General features: G+C 38.5%; 1 protein-coding gene across 6 annotated transcripts in view; it reads right to left on the bottom strand.

Annotated features, from left to right (window-relative positions):
• Positions 1 to 21,115, bottom strand: part of MCTP1 (multiple C2 and transmembrane domain containing 1) — a 262,362-nt gene that overhangs the window by 47,340 nt on the left and 193,907 nt on the right. For all 6 annotated transcript variants that reach the window (XM_090132421.1, XM_090132417.1, XM_090132418.1 and 3 more), the window contains one exon: positions 5,694 to 5,813. In XM_090132421.1, the coding sequence (XP_089988547.1) occupies positions 5,694 to 5,813 (120 nt within the window). The remainder of the gene's footprint in view (positions 1 to 5,693; positions 5,814 to 21,115) is intronic.

The raw sequence follows: 21,115 nt of genomic DNA, 5'->3' as shown, positions 1-21,115 counted from the left end.
TTCTTGAGGCTATCTGGCATCTGGTCCAACCCTCCTGTTGAAGTAGAGTCATCTACAAGCAGGCTGTCCAGAACTATGTCAAGTCTGGTCCTGAATATCTCCAAGGATAGATATTCCTCAGTCTCTCTGTATATCTTGTTCCAGCGTTGGGCCACCCTCATTATAAATGCCTTTCTGGTGTTCATATGAAATACCACAAACTTCAGATTATGCCCGCTGACTCCTGTCTTCTCATGGGCACCACTAAGAGAAACTAGCTCCTTCTTCCCTTCCAATCAGTGACTTAAACATATTAACATCCTTGCAGGCTTCCTCTTCTCTTGGTTGAACAGTCCTAACTCCCAGCCTCTTCTCCAATTCCTTCATCATCTTCCCTTTGCTGAACTGCATGGCCTTGACTTCTTGACCTGCCACAACTAAAAATCTTGTATTCATCCACTGTACTCCAGCTGTGAGAGCAAGCCCACTGCACCTCCACAATCCTGCATGCAACAGCACCCTTCCCCATTACTTCAAGTTTAATGCTCTCCTCACCATGTTGGCCAGCCTTCTGGGAAAGGTGACACTGACCAACTTGGTGAGGTGGATCTTGTCTCTTCCTATCAGTTCTCAGTACTCAAAGAGGACCCCATGCCTGTGAAAACAAAGTCCCTGTTGATAACAGCTGTGCAACTGGTTGTTGACTCACCAGATACAGTTGTTACTCTTTCAACTCTTCCACCTTAATGGCAGCCCTGAGGGGAAAACCACCTAGGCACCCTGTCTGTCACTTGCTTAGTCAAGGGAAAACAGGAACAGATCCAACATGCCAGCCCAGCAGCCGAGAAAATGCAAAGTCTATCCTAACCATCAAAAAAAGAAATACATGCATAGGAAAAAAAAAAAAAAAAAAAAAGACCAAATATTTTAATTGGTAACTCATGCAAACCATGCTGCATTTGCAGTACATGTTCTGACGACACAGTCAACTACTTTGTCTCAGAGGAGGGGACAACAGCAGCTGGAAAGCAGGAACAATTCTAATTACTTTGAGAGATTATCTGCCCATCCCTTAAGTCAGGCAGCTCCAGCAGGGAATCAGAACAGAACCCGAAGTAGAATTTTTTTTTCCACCAGTTTCATGAGATCCTAATAATTACTGCTTAGAAATAGATAGAAATAGTAGTGAGAATAAAGATCCCAGACAGAAGTAAGAAAAAAAATTCCAGACAGCAATGCTATAATGCTACTCTTTTTGCAACTTTACAAAGGTGAGATCTTTTTTTCCAACATACTTGAAAACATCTTATTATTAACATTACTTATAAATTTCTAAAAATGAATGAAAAGAAGCTACAGATCCCAGCACACTTTCTGCTAATTTGGATACAATTCTTTCAACTGCAGCCATGTGGGGATGAATGTTTCTGGTTATACAGTTATTGCAATGCAATTTGGGTTTCTCAGCAAAGTAAGGTGGCTGTGAAGTAAGCCAGACCCTTGTTTGTCCCAAGCAGACCCAAGCAGTCTGTCACCATGACATGTTTGGTTGCCATACCTGTAATGTGCACAGGGCCATGAGATGTAATGGTAGCACTTCCCTCAGCAGGTAATAGGAAGGGCTACTTCCAAAACCATGATGACACAGAGCTGTTGGCAGTGGGGATGGGAAAGTGGAAGCAGTTGATACCTCTCCTATCAGAGATTGTGAAAAAGACACTGGAAAAAAAGTGTGCGCAGAAAGCACTAAGATCCAATCATTTCCAATCTTGTGCATTTTGGTGGTAATTGCTTAAGATAAAGACTGCAGTCATAATGGAAATAAATTATTTTGTGAGATCAGATACTTAGGAGTATGACTACAACGAAGTGCAAGAATTTAAACAGTATTTTTTTAAGTCAAGAAATATCCTTGGGGAAAGAAGCTAAGTAAGCTTCAGGCAAAAATTTGCTGCAAAATTCAGAGGAAAGCATTAAGAATGCTTTTTCTGTGTTTTTTCCTAGTTTAATACTGGAAAGAAATATTTATTCTGTGATTTTTACTTCCTGCCATATGAGTCAATGCTAGGAATTCATTTGTTTTAGATCAGTTCTCAATTCTCACAGATCATTCAGAAAACCATCCACTAAATCCACATCTATATCGCTTCTCCTACACTTTCCTTTGTTACAGGACACAAAACCTCACCCATTACCCCAGTATTTCATACAAGAGTTTCAATCTGATGAAAACCTGCCTTTGAGAAACACAACTTATTTGTGTACAACAATATTGATCTTCATGTACGATAGAATAGAGAATCCAACATTTATTTTTGAAATTTGTGCCAGCATTTGAGTAAAACCACAGTAACAATCTAACTTACAGAGTCCAGCTGAATCCAGGAAAGAAATAATACTGAATATGCACCTTCATCTCTCCTCTGGACTTTCCACCACATTTGTATTATATAGATGCACTTAGGGCTCTCCCTTGCCCCAGTTTTGTTGCACATTTAATTCAATAAATAACTTGCACATTGAACTTATGGGGAATCAGATTAAGTGGCAGAATAATCACACACTCCGATGGGCAACAATGCTTTGTTAGGAAGGAATCAACTAGATCACTTTGCAGGCAAATTATACCACAAGCAATTAAGTAACAAGCTGCTTCAAAGAAACCAACGTACAAGAGGACAGAGTAAAAGAAACCTTGACTGTTCAGAGAGATACTCAAATGTGAATGAGTTAAGGCTGATCCAAGGGGACAGAAACTTACCGAATCATTTCCTTGATCTGAAGTGAAGTGCAGTCACTAAAACTTTCATTGATCAGATAATTGATAATTATTTTCTTGCAGAGATATTACAATGAAAAAGAACTCTTTTGGAACTTCTTTTCAAGGCCCAAAATTTAACTATCTCCCATTCTCATGAAACAGGTTCGAAGTGCATACACTTTAACTACAGTTCTCCACTGAGTAAGAAAAAACAGCAAATATATTTATCTTTTTGAGTTAACTTAAGAATTCCAAAGTAACTTTTAAAGGTAGATGTTATTTCGAAGATAAGTAATCAGTGATTCGCCGAAGTATAAAAGAAATCTCTAAAGACCTGGGAACAGAAGCAAGATCAGATGAATCCTGAAGCATTCTCTAGCCACCAGGAAACACTGCTTAATTACTTTAGTTCATATTTACATTTTGCATAAGAAAACAGAAATATTTAAATGACTCCTAATCTAATGATAGTGTGCTAATGACCTGAGCTAAGCACTAGCGATATTACTGAAGATCTGTGAGTTAATTAGAAAGACATTCAATAAGTCAGCAGACCACTTCATAGAAAACAGATGCTCGCTATGATGTTATAACCAAGCTCAATTCATTAAAAATGAGATCCCAACTTCCTTGTAATAAATAAAAAGTAGTAATTAGCAGCACAGATATCAAATATTTAGGAAGAACCTGACTAGTTGATATAAGCCATACGGCTTGGTCTGAAACAATCTCAGCAAGAGGAACGTTTTCAGAACATCGCTTGGTGTTCTCAACAGAGAGCCCATCAGTAGCTTCATTATTTTGTTAGCAAAGTTATACGACTCAATTAATCTTCACAGGCAGGTGTTATTTCAGAGAGAAATTAAGTGTATTGCAGCTCACAAGTAAAATCTCTCCTTTGATAAGGGATTTCAGTTACTCATAAAATCTCAGATGGAGAAGCTTTAAGCATTTCAGGCAGCAGGAGACAAAGGCCTGTGATTTAAGAAATATGCCTTTTAAAGCTTGATCTTAGGTTCTTGCTAGAAATGTAACTATTTCTGGGATTAGGGAATATCTCTATCATTCCCACCCTTTATTTTACATGACCCTTTGAAGCCTAACATTCTTAGTGATGTGGATAGGTAACACCAGTGCCAGGATCAGGGCTCCTGATATTAGCTCCTGATATTAGCTCCTCCAGTTACTATTAATTGCAGCTACTAGACATTAGGGTTATATGACCGTTCAGGCTTGAAGAAACCTGAGAAAGGGTTTAATCCAACCTCATGCCCACAGCAAGGTCAGCCATGAGGTCAGGTCAGGTTGCTCAGGGCTTTAGCCAGCCAGGTCCTGAAAACATGCAGCAGAGACTGCACAGCCTCCCTGGGTAGGTAACCTATTTCACTGCTTAACTGCCCTCACAACGAAAAAGATTATCCAGCCTGAACCTCTTCTGTTTCACTGTATGCCTTTTGCTCTCCCACCATCTGCAGGGAGCACATGAAAAACCTAGCTTCACCTTCACAATAACCCCCTTGCAGATAAAAGAGGGCTGCTGTCTGGGTCAGCTAAAGCCTCTTGTCCAGGCTATTTTGAGCCCACTTCCCTCAGTTTCTCTTTGTGGGTGACTCAAGTCCCTCACCACATAGCTGGCCCTCCACTCTACTCACTCCTGTTAATTAACTTTATTCTTGAATTTGGTTATCCAAAACTGAACAGCATTCCAGATATAGTCTCACAAATACTGAGGAGAACAATTGCTTCCCCTAAACAACCGCCTGTGCTTCTGGGGTTAACATAACCTATTACGCTCGTGGTGATTGTTGCTGCTGCCACATTTACCTTGCTGTCTACCAAGATATCCAGGTCCAGTTCAGGAGAACTGATCCCCTGGCAATCAATCCTCAGCCTGTATCTTTGCATGATATTTTTTCATGCAAAGAGCAAGACTTCACATTTTTTCTGTCTTGAACTTAATGAGGCTCCTATTGGCTCATTCCAACAGCCAGCCTAGGTCTACGTGACACATTCATTGTATAAACTGGTTCCACTGCCCTGGTGATGGGAGTGCTGTCTGTCACTATCTACAGGACACTGATGAAGACATTAAATGGAACAAGCTCCTGTATGTTGTGATACTCCACTTGTTACCAATCTTCAGATGGAGCGTGACCCATTAAACCCTATTCTCTGAGACCAATTACACTCCTTCCCCTTTTTTCTTCTTTTAATCCACCTATTTTTTCATCCAGCTCAGAGTGTCCTAGACAGTAGACTGCTTCCGGGGAATGAGTACTGAAACAAATATCAAACTCATAAGATTGAGCAAAATCCTTAAGCTGCCTGGATACTAGAAAATTTGCATAGCACAGAATACAACTTCAACTTTTGATATGTACTCTTGAAAATGTGAACCATGCTTTTTTTAATTAATAAATGTCAGTTATTAGTAAATGTTTGCTACTCCATATCCCTGATACATGCATTTAATTAAATAATGGCATAGATGAAGAAGAAAAGGCTTATATTAAGCTCGATGAATGGTAACATACTAAAGATAAACTGTAAAATCTAATAAAGTGTGATACATTCTGGAACTGTTAACAATTTGTAATCATTTTAACCTTTAACTTCAGTATGTGAAAGAAAAAATGCAACATAAGGACACAGTCTCACACAATCGTTTCCAAAGAATTTGGCTTCTCATGACCTATAAGCCTCTCATCTCTGCTCCCACACAAGCCCTATTCTGAGGATAGTATATGTTCTATATCTTTTAAATATATTTTCAGCAAAAATGGGCACATTCCTTGGACAGCTGGAGAAAAATTAAATTGCCAAGTGGGGAAACTGTCCACTGAGTATTCAAAAGAAAAACAATTTTCAAAAAGTGTCAGATTTAAAAATAGTTACAAAGTTGTATCTGTTTTAAAAAGAAAAGAACATATATGTGCTTGAAGAGAAGACTTACTGTATCATGTTGCCTGTTATCTTTCCCTGATATGATCAAGAAGTAGTTCCATGCCAACAGCAACAACAAAGCCAGTGGTATCATGTAGAGCTCAAAGTTCCAGACCACAAAAAGAAAAAGCTAGAAGACAGAGCAGAAAGAAAGGTGATTCAGCTCAGCATTACACTAAGCTCTTGAGGATGGTTAAAATCAAGACCAACAAATTAAAATGATTCTGAAGTAATGATTCTAAATCACATATATTTAGGCAGATAAATTGTTTAAACATTTTGCTGAGTAGCCACTTACCTGTGTAAAACAACTGCTAATTATTTTATAGCTTTGTAGTTTCATTTTTGCAAAGGAACATTGCTATAGTGTAGCCTAAGGAAATGTTAATTTTTTTTCTCATTAAAAATGCTCATTTGGACAAAATAAAGCAAAATGGCATAAAAATAAGAACACAGCGTAATAAAGAAAAGGTTGGTTATTTCTACAGTTAATTTGCTGTTCAAAAGACAGAACTTGATAACTTTGTAGTAATGTCACACAAACAGGAATAAACAGATCTGGAAAATTCCTTTGTACAGAAAAACCACTCTGAAAAATCACAGTAACAGGGGAATGGTGTTCAAGTATTTTAATCAAAAGAATGTAAAATAGTGATGGTCTCACTATCACAGAAAATGGGACTGAAAGGCATGCTAAGAAACTGCCCACGTCCACTCGTCCAACAATGTTTACTTGCTGAATTTGAAATGTTTCCTCAAAACATCCTGAATGTTGTTCAGGACGGTGTGGCCAGGTCACACCTCCCACAGATGCGAGCTGTGACAAGCAGGGCTGCCTCTGGCACCATAGCATGGAGATTATGCTCCAGCAGGACTCATCTCCACCGCACAACTTCCAGCACTGCAGCTCTGTTGCAGGGCTGTGACGTGCTTCATAGCTTTAGCTTCAGGTTTGTCAGATATGTCAAGCAGTACAGAGATGACTCTGTGGAGCCTGGAAGCCCTAAACATTTGTTAGATGCTGTAGCCATCTGTCATCTAGACAGACACTCTTCCTTTTTGGTTCTAGAATGAAATTATTGGTTTGTGAGAAAGAATTAAGAAATCTGGATAGACAGGGTGAAGCTAAAATAATTCTACATCTCATTTCACTTACGAACAATCCCCCTTTTAATTTTGGACAGCTATAGCCATAGCCTGGGTTGTTTTCTCACCATATGACCAAAACCACAAATAAAAGTATTACAGCAAATCACGTTGCTTACTGTAGCTGGATATACACTTAAGTTTCAGAAATCTTGCTAAGTCATTGTCATCCAACTAGATAAGCTTTGGAATATTTCTACTTTTATTATCAACTGAACAAAGGTGTTGTGTAACAGAATTGCAAACCGAAAGCCATGTGGCTCATTCTGCCAAATCACTCATGAAGATGTATATACATTTAAATAAGAAGAAAATAGGCATTTTAGAATGTATTCCTATTTAACAGCCTTCTGTTGGATTTCTGTTTCGAGTTAGAACAAAATCTTAAGATACTTCCACATAAAAATAAAATAAAAATCTGCATTTTAAGTAATTTCCTGTCTCCAGATCAACTAACCCACCTTACTCCCCAAATTTCTATCATTGAATGCTGCATGTATAGAAGTCCTGTGAGTCTGCAAGAGAAATACAATAAATACTGAAAGGACTGAAAAAGCTCTGTGTGCGACATATGTAAGAGGATACTGGCACTTCTAACAGGTAATATTTCATTTGAAAGAAAACCATCTTTTTTAGGTTGTTTAGTTTAAAAGGAAATCTGTTAGGAATGGTAATGAATAAGAAGCAAACAACAGCTCACAGATTTTGAGAGTTCTTCCACTAGCTTGCTAACTACCCTTCTGAGAGAAAGATTTGCAAGGACTGTAAATTTGATATAGCCAATTTGAACCAGAATTCACATCTCAAAAACAAAGCAAAAAATCCCTGCACCCATTAACCCCAGAAATGCCCTGAGTCAATGGATACATGCTGAAGGGAGCTTTGGAAGTCAGCAAACAGTATCCAACTACCATTAAAGAGGGCCCCAGAGATTAACAGCTCAGGAATGGCAATGCATAGAATCCTCCTTATGTTACCATCCTACTTTGGTTAAAAAGCTGGGGAAAAAAAAAACTTCAAGTAAAATCCTAGGCTCCAGAGAAATAAAATCAGCAACCAAGATGGTCTCAGGAGATATTGACCAAACTGGAGACTGTGGAACACGGTCATCATATAGCTTGTACTTCATAACATCAATGAGTTCTCATTCGAATACTCCTCATCTGAGATTTCTACATGTGAAGTGATCCTTAAGGCCACTAATTCCTTCAAAAACTGTAATCTGTAGGCAAGTAAGATATTATACTATGATACTACCTTTTTATGACTTCTATGGACATATCTTTCCATAACGTGACTATATATTCCTGCCATTTTCTTCAGATGATTTTGTTGACCTACCAGCCTCATTTCCACTTAGTGGAATTTTAATCAGTTTTTCCTTTTAGGCACCTGTCTCAGCCAGACACCAGGAAAACAGAGAATGTGTATTTGCAACACAAATGAGATATATGCTGCAGGAGGCTAGCACAGTGATGGCACTGCAAGTGAAATAGCCTCACTATCTTCCCCATAACAAAACTGGATTCACAGAAAGACACAAGGGAGAAAACAGGAAGATTCCCAGCAGTAAATAAAACTTTTCAGTGAACATGAACAAACCCAAGATCTAGCGCAGGACAAAAAGAAAATCCAAGGGCTCAGCCATAACACATGAAGGACCTAATGCTTATGGGGAAAGGGAAAAAGCAGTGTGTATGAAGCTATTTCCTTAACTTCATTTCATCTGTGAAGGCAAGGAAAATCTACATATCCACCCAATAAAAACATACAGGCAAGAAAAATAAATAAATAAATAAAATCCAGGAAAACTAAGAACTGATATAAAAGGGCTGGTCTAGGATTTGTCCGTGCCACTAAAACATCCACTGGAACATGGATTCTATCTATTTCACTCTCTTCCAAAGAAATAATGGCTCTAACTTTGCTTAAAAAAAGGATCCGTATCATTACTGAAACAACCCAACTATTTTAAGGGAGGAGTAGGTGTCTCAAAGGTTACGGTTTAATATAGCTGCCATCTCCTACATAGAAGACGATAAGGGAAGACTTTTTTCTTCTCCTCCGTGAGATCAAGATTTTCATAGTCGCAGGCATGAACTGGCCATTTACAACATCACATCAGTTGATAATCTTAGCGAGAGACACACGCATTAAATGATCATTCAGGGAGACACATGACACTATCCCTGGTGTACAACACTTCAAAAAATAATTTAAGTTGGAATATTGAATAACCTATTCTTTTGCAAACTACGGTATATTTTAAAAAGAAATCTCATCCAAAGTGATTAACACTTCCTACTGTTCAGAAAAAAAGCCTGCCCTTTCAGACTAGCAGCTGTGGATCATTAGCTTTCCAGTGATGAGATGTGTTTGATGAGTATTTTTCTTTCTAATTAAGAGATGAGATCCTCTATTTGACTCTCTCTTCAGACAGAAGTGAAGAGAAAAATTTCTGCCTATGTGGAAAGGCCATATTCTACAGAACAATCATTTCAGATTTCTTTTTATCTACCTCCACCCAATTTCATTTCATTTTTCACAGAACCCTGTTTGCACCCGCAGACTTCCCAGCATTAACCCTTGTGTTTCCTAGCTCTTTTTATGCTTCCTTTTAACTACCAGCAGAAAAGAGAATAAAAAAAGGAGCATTCCAGACAAGAGATATGCATACACCTTCAGGTGCAGCAGGGAGTAGCTCACAGCTGAAGGAGAAGGGCTGCAAGCACAACTGTTTGAGAACTTTCTGACAAAAATTAGGAAACTCTCTCTTCACAGAAAAGCCTGCCTTCAGTGAAAATCACACAACAGAGCATACGATGCTTCCAGTTGACAAGCTGGAAGCTTTCCAGAACCTGCAGCCTTACAGCAACCTTGATATCTGGATTACCTTGTGGCAAAAAAGTAAAGGGAACTCAACAGCATGCCAGCCTTCAAGCTTTGAGGGCTTGTCATTGCCATGACTGGGAACTGGAAGCCTAAGGAGATGAATCACCTAGTGAGTCCTAGGCTGACACTGGAACCATAGAAATTTGCATTCACAGCACCCAGAGTCACAGTAAGGTGTTTAGCAGTGAGGTGAGATATGGCCGTTGTCGTCACTGCCATGTCACACAGTGCATGTCACTCAGACCACAGCCCCTTCTTCTAGTTAGAGCTTTCTTCATCTTTTAAAGAGGATTCTTACAGCCTCATTTATTTATTATCTATATCCATTCACTGTCTGCTTTACTCAACTCCTGATTATCCTCAAAATTCAAAAGTTGGCTGTATGGAGTTTTGGCACAATCACAAACAGAGCCTGCGCCTGCAACTCCAGTGTGCTCTAATCACAAGATCATCCATTTACCCTTTAAGCTTAAAAGGACAATTGTATTTCCCGAGGCTTTGTGCCTTGGATGTATTCTCAGAAGACTGGGAAGAATGAAAGATAACCTGCATATCTGCATGGTACAGACTTTCTATTAAGTACTGCAGGTTTTAAGGCTCCAGTAAAATCCTGCATGATATTTACGCTACAAAAAAACTTAAATATAACTTTCATTGTAACTTCGAGAGTCAGCAGCATCTTCTAGTAAAAAAATTAGTTTGTCATCTCTGACGATGATGGCTTCTCGTCTTGTATGACACTTCCATTTAAATAAATTTAGCTATTTCACATTCTCAACATACTAGTATTAATGTAAACATATACAGAAGTTCATTTAGACCATTGAGACTTCTGAATATACCATAAAGCATCTTCCAGCAGTTTCCATTTCCAACTATTTGGGTGCTGGTAGAGATAGGTTTTGAAAGATTTGAATCTAAAACACACATTACTCAATTTCTTTCAAAAGGCAATAGTCAACTTATGGCTACATTATTTTGACAAGTACACGCTGGATTAGTAGTGGTTCTCCTTTTCAATTGGCAGAGGCCTTAGAAGTCTGAGAAATTGTGAATAATTATTATTTTTGAACCTACAAGAACTTTTGATGGGACAGACCAAGAGTAAAATCGGGATGCAAAATTTTAGGAAAGCCAAATTCCATCTTTCCATAGTGAGCAACACCCCCTTGCAATCTGTCAATCTGTCCTTTGCAAAGACAAAGGAGCAGAGCAGAGTGGGCAGATCTTTAAGGAAGCCTTCCTTAGTGCACAAGAGCATAGCCCAGCTGAAAAGGGTTTGGGGGTACTGGTGGACATGAGCCAGCCCAGAAAGTCATTTGTGTCCTGGGCTGCACGACAAAAAGAGTGGCCAGCAGGTCAAAGGGGGATCCTGTCCCTCTACTCTGTGCTGATGAAATCTCACCTGGAGTACTGCATCTGGATGTGGAGTCCTCACTACAGGAGAGACGTAGACCTGTTGGAGTGTGTCCAGAGAAGGGCCACAAAAATGACCCAAAGGATGGAACGCTTCTCCTACAAGATCAGGCTGAGAGAGCTGGGGCCTTTCAGCCTGCAGAAGAGTAGGCTGCAAGGTGACCTGATAGGGGCCTTTCAGTATCGAAAGGACTGTAAGAAAGAAGGGGACAGACTCTTCAGCAGGGTCTGCTGTGATAGGACAAGAGGGAATGGTTTCAAACTAAAAGAATAGAGATTTAGGTTAGATATAATGAAAAAGTTTTTTGCCGTAATGGTAGTGAAGCACTGGCACAGGTTGCCCAGAGAGGTGCTGGCTGCTCCATCCCTGGAGGTACTCAAGGCCAGGCTGGATGGAAGTCTGAGCAACCTGACTGAGCAATAGGTGTCCCTGTTCACTGCAGAGGGGTTGGATTCGGTAGTCTTTACTGGTACCTTTCAATTCAAATGATTCTAACAACTTTAACTAGAAAATAATCTTGCATGATTTCTTGCATGTCTCTTCTTTTTCTGCTAGAATTACACAACATGATCTAGATTTTAGTCACATCAGATCTATTTAATTCATGTTAATTCATCTTAAAAAAAAGAAAACAGTCTTCATGATGTTTTTGGTACACTGAAAGATCTAGAACAGCTCTCATTAGACCATTTTAATCCCATTTTCTAGAAGAACACTCAGGAAAAGAATTTTCATTTCTTAGTAGGTAGGACACTTGTCATATTTTTTTTTCCATGATAATGTATACCACAAGCTTCTACTACACCTCCAGTCTTTTATCAAAGTGTGGTGTAATGCTGATTATTAAAGAAAGTCTAACAATTAGAAATGACTCACTTGATGTTCCTTAAACCACCCAGGATGTTTTGAAACACATCTACAGCTGGATTGACTAATTAAATCTGAGGAACCTTCATGATTATACTATAATCCAATGACATTGCAGTGTGAGCTACCTGAGTTTTTACAAGCTTGTCAGAACCAATAAAACCTCCTACTTAGAAGCTTAAAATTTTTCATTTAATTTTTTTTCCTTACAAGTTGTAACTGACATTTCATATCATTTTCCAACAGCATTAGATTAAAGTGCTAAGACTTTGCTCTGAGAATGCTGACAATTCCAAGAAAGTGAAGCCCAGAGCATGAATACAGCACTATTTTAAACAGCACATGAATTAGTAATGTAAAATTCATGTCACTGTTAACAGTTTCACATAGTAAAGGTTGGTGGAAATAAAAAAGGCAAAAGAAAAAAAAAAATCTGTAAATATTTACAAAATGTGGAATCTCTTGGGTCATTTCTTCTTTACTTACCAGTTTCCAAGCTGCAAAGTTAGTACTCAGGTTAAAACTAGAAAAGGGAAATGTAGTTCACTAAGACCATTATGATATCAAACTGCCTACTGCCATTGTTACAGCAGTTCAACAGATTTGTTCTCTCTGACTATTAAGACGCAGACAAACTCAGAGAAATTGATACTCTTTTCTCTACGAACAATAATGCCCGATATCAGGTAACAATCTCCCTACTAGGATAAGCTAGATGAAAGGAATGTCTGGGAATAGCTTCATTGAGCTCTGGTCCCATTCTAGTACCAGATTTTCTGAACAATACCTAATTGTTCTCGGAACGACCCATGTCTTTGCTTTAGCTACGTCACCACAAACACAGTTCCACACTATAATTATTTTCTAACGTGAAAAGTGCTTTTAATACTTGTCCTCAGGCTGATTCTACTTTCAAATAGAACTCCTACAGTGACCCATACGGTTCTGCTGTGAGTGGTGATAACTCGTTGTAAGGCTCAAGCCATATTATAATCAGTATCTGATTTTAATATGTGTTTTTAGAACGGAAACATTTAGTCCTCTTCCCATTGTTTCCTAATTTAAAAATTCCTTAAAAGTTGCTTAAGTTATAGATAGGAAGATGCCATTTCTGTAGCAAGTGACATACTATGAAAGACATTTCTAAAAAAGTACATTTCACATAATATTAGACTTTGAGCATACAAATTTATATTACAAATCATGTTCCTTTTACACAAAAATTTGAAACCAAGCAGATTTATATTCTATTACAATTGCATTGCTAGGAGGATAGGATGGTTGGAAGTGTAAATGCATGTGTCACTTTAGAAGCAAAATCCTTTTGACTTTATGAGAAATGTAAAATCATAGTATGGATCATACTCAATAATTACAACTACTTGTAAAGTAGTTGCACATGAAAGAAAATCATTCAGAATTTTAAGAGAAACACTACGAAAGTGTAATAGAATATAAATAGTCATCATTTCCCAAACATTGAAAAAGAAAAAAAGACTTATTATTTTATAATAAATTTATTATTATTATTTTTTTCCCCAAAGAAAAGTAGGTCATGGAGTTTAAACTTACCAACTGAAGGAGAGCTACTTTGACTTCACAAATGACTAAACTGTGCTAACCTCTACTGCCACTAGAGAAAATCTACACAACCCCTCCCTACCAGGTATTCTTAATCACCACCAAAATAAATTAGGAAGCCAGCCTTTTGGCTGTAGGAAAACCTATAGACTGGCAACAGTCTGTCAAAAATGTAAAAGATAGCAATATAATTTGAGTTGCATGAATAGGCTGAAGTCACCTGGTTAAGAAGCATACTGTAATTTCCTGTAATAAAAGGCAGAAATACTGGTTTGTATTTTGACAACCATACTCATGTTTGGAACTAACAGAAACAGTGGATTCCATAGAAGCAAAAACACTTCCACAAGCGGTTCTAGGATCCTGCTTCAGGAAAAATGTACTGTCCCCATTATAAGGAAGGTACTTCGGCTTAGACATAACTAGTTTCCACATTTATTTGGAAATAACTGCAGCAACACGCTGGTTTCTCTGATGTCCTACATGTTAGCTGGTCACATAGAGATTGATCTTGCTGAATCTGTCCCTTCACTCAGAGGCAAAAGCGATAACTTTCACGGAACAGGAAGAAAGAAGAATTATCAAAAGTCGGATTCATTAGAGCAGTAGTACATGCAGACAAACACACATCTCTCTATTGACTTAACATCCTTTTTACATATTATGGTCTATTCTGGAAGATGCCATTTGCCATCAACTATCATTTGATGGCAAGTAACTTGGTTTAACGCTGGCTTTAATGTGCAATAAATTAATCAATCAATCAACTTTAGTGAGCTTTTCAGGTCGATCTTCACACTTGAGAATGATAACTTGTTTCATTTTGCTGTTTTATGATATCTGGAGTACTGGTAGTGTGTAACTGTAAAGGATAAATAAAAATAAGCGGTAAGGTGTACGAGGAGTGGCTGAGGTCACTGTGTTTGTTCAGTGCAAGCACAGAAGCTGAGGGCAGCCCTCATGGCGGCTGCAGCTCCTGACAGGGAGCGGAGGGCAGCGCTGAGCTCTGCTCTGTGTGGCAGCCACAGGGCCCGAGGGAACGGCATGGAGCTGCGTCAGGGGAGGGCAGCTGGGGGTCAGGGAAAGGGTCTGCGCCACAGGGCGGTGGGCATGGAATGGGATGCACAGGGCGGGGGGCACGGCCCCAGTGCTGGAGTTCCAGGAGTGTTTGGACACTGCTCTCAATGCAGGGTTTGGGTTTTGGGTGGTGCTGTGTGGAGCCAGAAGTTGAACTTGTTGATCGTTGTGATTCTATTCCACATAATCACTATTTCCCCCAATTCTATTCCACAGACTCACTGCAATACTTTTAAAAGCTGAAGATTTGTCTTTCGCTGTCCATCTTTCTTCATGTAAACAATGGCTTAAATTACAACACATTTGCAGTGTAAGATAATGTCCTTCTACCTAATAACTTACTTCATTGTAAATAGACTTTAATGAATAATAATAGATTTCAGTTACCTTTCCACTTTCTACAACATCAATTCTCAGTCTGTCTTGTAATTTTCTAATTTTCTCCTTCACTGATTGCTAGACTTCCCTTCAGCTTCAGTTCTGAAAAAACTTACACTTATGTTTAGCATCTCTAGCAACGTGTATCTGTTTCTATTTGCAACTCTAATATTTATCCAATGCTGATAACACTGACTTCTCATTTCTTTAGTGTTTTATTCTTTCCCCATAGACTCCATGTAGTATTACCTCCTTCCATCCCAAATGATCAGCATGAACTTATTTAGATGCTAGAGATACCTGGAAGTGATTCGAGATGCATATTTTCCTTCAGTGTTTACCAAGTCTCTAAACTTTCCTGTGCAGAATAAGATTGTAGATTGCAGAAATGAGAAGTCAGCAGAGGATGCTTGTTTAGACAGGAGAGCCAGTGAGCTCCATGTGTTTGAACAACCGGAATTCTGTAGTAAAAGAATTGTCCCTGGGCTAAGGCCACTGAGATAAGTGAGTATTTTTAGATCCCTGGTAGGGTATCTATATTCCATATTCTGTAAGGCTTTCTTTAAGCAAAATGCAAAATAAACCTCAGTTCAATTTTAGCTGGCAGTGTTCTTTAGAGGACTACAGTAGATCTCAAAAAAGGTAAAGTATGTTCATGTCCTTACAGGTACAAGTGAAAAAAATATACAGTAAGTAAAAGGAAGATAGTGGCTATTAGCATAAACAGCACAAACACAAAATACTTCAGTGAGATAGCATTTAGAATACAGTTAGTGATATCTTGTATACTTGCATATCAAGACTCCTAACAAAGAGAACGCAAAGGAGTGGAAAGATGGCTATAACAATTTGTTAGAAACAATCACAACTAGGATAAATAAAAATTATTTAAAGTAAGACTACTAATATATCAGTCATTATTTGGCTGACTTCATTTCCTCACGATTTTGCTAAACATCTCAGGCACCAGGTTAATACAGCATTTCCTGCAAGAGTAGCTATCATCCTGAACTCCTGGGAGATGTACAAGAAATGAAGTTAGATGCTTGGTTAAGAAACATGGCGACATACACAGTGATGGGCAGTGCACTTTAGCTCTTGTGAAAAGTTCACTCTCAATACCCACTAAACTGCCCACTCAATTGGGGCCAAGGATAAAGCTTCACATTTTACTCTATTATGGAGAATGTCTCTGAGAGACCAGGGAAGCTACCTGAAGCAAAAGAATATCAAGGGTAAACTTGCAAAAGAAAGATGACTTCATTTTGTTAAGAAATTACAAAAAAAAATCCCTCAAATTCTGGCTACACCCAGTTAAGCATTCATATAAGAGGCTGGAAAACCAGAAATGAGAAGACTGAGTGAGAAAACAAGGTGGACAATATTCAGAAGTTCATAGCAATAACAACAAGCTCTACGGACACCAATACACCAGGTAGTGGACAACCCAAATACAAAAAGAAAAAGCATACACTAGGGTACACCTCACAATTATAGAGAGTAGCCTCCAAACATTTTTTTGAGATTTTGGCACCTGCTTTTATCAAAGGATAAAAATTCAACAAAACAAGATTTTTCTTTCTTAAGATCATAAGCGGAAGACTATTTCCCGCTGCTTTTGTTGATGCTTCTTCAGGGAAAAATATATTTTCATGCTATTAAAAAAAAAACCAAAACATGCCCTTTCAATTGTTTATGTATAGTAAATTTAATTACACCTGTATTCCTACAAACTACATTAGATCATATTTAGCACAGAGAGGTGTGCCCTGGCAATTTTCCCACTGTTTTTATAGTTACTTTATCCAGCAAAAAAATGCTGCAGTCCAAACTGTCTCTCTTTCTATAACTCTCTCTCTCCATACTGTAGGAGCTGGTAGGAATTGTGGTTGCACACTCCAAAGAAATGATGATTCACAGAACTTTCCTCACTTTTCAGTTGATCACTGTTTTAGGAACATTACCTTCATTTATTCAGACATCTGCTACTTATACATGTTTAGCCATACTTTAACACAGAAATGTCATACAGCTCCAAAAAAATTAAAAAATTACTGAGCTATTATCATCTTCAATAACGCTTACTCACCAGTGAATTATACTACAGTTTACAGATCCTCATTTCAATGCATATCCTTAAAAGGTGAAAGGAGGAATGCAGAGTATTTTATTGCTACCTGCACAACACTATGCCATCATTCTTGATAGTCATTGCTACGCTTGCTATTATTTTTCTTTTGCAGAATAGCATAGCAATAGGAGTGGCGGTGTCGAAACAGAAATACATATTTCCTTATTTCAATGTGCTACAGATACCAAAATGGACAAGATCAAAGCCTGAAAACCGAGATTTCATAAATTTAAGTGAGCACAAGTCTTGTAATTATGACTATGATGGCTGCTCTGAAAGTAATGCCTTCTATTTTATGATGTTGGCCCACAAAGTCAAAGGCAAATGTAGATGTTGATGTTGAACCTTCTCACCAATATTCTGTTACATTTTGTTCCTGTGCAACAGATGGCAGCAGACAGGCACTCTCACATAAGAGCATCTGTCGTGGAAGTGTGCATGCAGCAAAGGTGTGTTAATGAATTCCTCCATGCTGAAAAAAAGGCACTCACTGACATTTGAGATGCTTGCTAGATATTTACAGAGATCAAACAGTGGACTGGAACACAGTGAGGCGGTGAGTGGTGTGTTTCAGCAGTGGCAACAGCGGTGTGAAAGACAAGCCATGTTTTGGACAGCTGTGCAGAGCTCTCACACCACAAAATGAAAACTGTCTTGATCAGCTCATCCATGCAAATAGGCAGATTATGAACAGGGAATGTCATAATCTGCCTATTTGCTGATAGAATCTGTGTATGGATCAGAATATCAGCCTTAATACACTGGAAACAATGCTGGCAGTGTTGGAATATCACAAAGATTGCACCATGAATGTTCACAGGAGAACAGAAAGAACACCACATGCAAGTTTGTCAGTACCTACTGAACCAATACGTGGCTGAATGGGACAGTTTCCTGGACTGCATCATTACTATTGATGAGATGTGGTGTCACCACTACAAGCCAGAGTCAAAATGGCAGTCCATGGAGTGGTGACATGCAAATTCCCCATCAAAGAAAAAGTGCAATACAGCCTTCAGTGGGTAAAGTCACGTGCGTTGTCTTTTGGCATAGGAAAGGGGTGATAATTCTGGATTTACTCGAACCTGGACAAACCAGCGAGTCTGATTGCTACGCCATGACACTGATGAAACTGAAGGCTGGAACTTCCAGAGTTAGATGACAGTCTTTCTCCTGAAACATGATATTGCCACAACCCATTCCAGTTTGAGGACTGTGGAGTACATTGCTAATCTTGGCTGGACTGTCATACCACACCCACCATATAGACCAGATTTGGTGCCTTCTGACTTCCATCTGTTTGGTTTGATGAAAGATGGACTGCACAGGCAACATTTTCCTAGTAATGACACTGTTACAACAGCTGTTAAACTGGGTAACTTCTGCTAGTGCAGATTTTTACAAGTGTGGCATGTGGGCTCTTGTTCATTGCTGGTGAAAATACACATCTAGTGGTGGTGACCACGATGAAAAACGGTTTTAGCTAAGAATTTGCTCTATTAAATAATGTTGTTCTCTTTTTATCTGCTGTAGTTTCCATGGAAATAAATAGAAGGCATTACTTTCAGAGTGATCTACATATATGTTTTCTACATCTTTCAGTCAAAACTCCAATAATTAAATGGTCTAGCACTTCCCATTCTAAAGGATTTTTTCTAACTTTAAACAAAGTTATAATGCATTTGTTAATTAAAATGCACCTTTGAAATCTTCTCTAGTGTAAAACAATTGCATTTTGGCTTTCAAACACAAATTCACTAATGTTTAGTTGACTTAAGTAAGCTTTTTCAACTTCCCTAAACACTTCTGCATTGCTAGAAAGCCAATATAAAAATGACCTTGAAAACCTGTAAGAGTAAGGTTTGACCTTGTGACTCTCTAAGATGAAGCATGCGTAATTACTGACCATTTACACATTTTCATTTTCATTCAAGACAGTAGGCTTGAGATTAGAGCAAGCCACCTTCCTTCTTTCCTCAGCTCCTGAGCACCCATCTCCCACCCAAGGTTTTGAGGGAGAGGAAGACTGTTTTTTTCTAAAAATCTTGCAAAGTACTGGGGAACTGACCTCTTGCACTAAGGGGGCTGATGGTTTATGTGCAGGCCTAGACTCTTCAGAACTGCAGCATACTGCTTACTACTCGAGCTAACGCACTGCATAATAGCAGCACTTGGTCACTATCTTTGCAGTGACAGATGAAAGTGGGCCACATGTTCTCACAGACATGCTTATGATAGCTATTTGCAAGACTCAAGAATTCAACTGCATGTTTTTCAGAAAGACTAATGCTGCAGGTACAGATCCCTCTAACCCTCTATTGAGGACTCTCATTAGATCAGCTCTGAATTATATACTTGTCATCTTATCCCCTCATTTTCTACATTAACCTAACTCCTGCTGGAAGGAAACAGGACTCACATCCCACTGCTCTGTCTCATCTCATAAACTGCATTCTCTTTTCATTTTCTTGCTCTCTCAGTTTTGCTTTTATGTTCAGCAGAATCCTGAATTGTCTTCTTTCCAATCCTTTCCATTCACTTGCTTCCCTCCAGAAAACATCATGGAGTCAAATCAGGATTCCAATTACTTTGCCAAGATACCAGAAGAAGGAGAAAACACATGGGATTGCACAGCACTCAATTTCTGCAGGCAGCTGTCCACAAGTCTGGTTTTGGAGAACCCGGATAGAGTGTGGGAGATGCTAACAGAGAAAAGCACTGTATGGGTGAGGATGGTAGCCAAGGTGACACATTTAACTGGTCTCCAAACATACAGAGCATCTTTCAAGAGCTGGCCAGTATGTCCCAGTGCACTGTCAGAAATCAATGTTTCAAGCGAAACACTGAACATGCCTTGTAGTCTTGTAAAGTTTAAAAATATAACAATGTACCCTCAACGTGACTGCAAATATTTTAGAATGATCATAAATTACCATTTTTCTATTTCAGAAAAAGAAATTAAGTACATTACTACTTTGGCCCAATGAAAAGCTTTAACTCTAGAATTTGAAGACTGACAAAGTCAAATGCAGCCAAGGAGATTATAGAGAGATCTCAGTTGCAGACAGCACAACTGAAATAACCTACAACAAATATAAGACAGAAAGAAGGAATTTGAGTGTATAACCGGAACAGGATCTGAGTTATTGGAAAAAGTCTCTGTGGAGATCTAAGATAATCACAAAAGCTGTTTTCCTCATTAATAGTTTCACAGTTGCAGTGTTCATCCGCAGTAGAACAAACTGTCTAGAGTACCTTCTTACAGTTCCTATTTCTGTCTTAAAAGAATGCAGCTTCTTCTTAGGTCTCCGAAAGCTCTTAGTGGAATTTAACTAGTAAAGATATATTTCTTTGAAATATCAGCAAAGTGGAAATCACAATAACTGGAAGTTACCTGTCACGGTACCTAGCAGTATATTACAATTAGAAACAGAACTGAATGAGTTCCAAATAAAAAGATGAGTATATTATGGGCATGCATAATTTTATATGTATGCTCACACAGATAAAACTACATATTCACATAGCACATTAATCTTTCCTCCATGTATATTCAATTTTTATACATTTTACAAGGGTCCTTTGGGCTATACCCAGCATTTAGAAATCTCACCATTGGCATGATGTTTCATTGCTTGGTACCTGATTTGATCATTTACATCTTTGCTTAGTTATAAAATGAGATAAAACAGAAAAGCTCTTTCTACTGTTTTGTATTTGTTCTGACCAGAACCTGCTCTCATTGAAAGGCAAACAACCTTCAAACTGCCGTAATATTTTAAAAATTTTTCTTGCAGAGCCAGGATGCTCTGCAGTGCCTTGGGTATCTGCTCAAATGGTGCAAAGCAAAATCAAAAGTAGTAATTTGTCTGGTGTTTTCTGAAAGTAGAGATGACATTCCAAGCATTAATTTGCCATTTTTTCGAATGCATGGCAGATCAAA

Source organism: Phasianus colchicus, chromosome Z (assembly GCF_987193195.1).
Source record: "Phasianus colchicus chromosome Z, bPhaCol1.hap1.1, whole genome shotgun sequence".
Classification (NCBI taxonomy): Eukaryota; Metazoa; Chordata; class Aves; order Galliformes; family Phasianidae; genus Phasianus; species Phasianus colchicus.
Note: the sequence above shows the minus strand (reverse complement) of the source record. Positions and strands in the feature narration are given on the sequence as shown.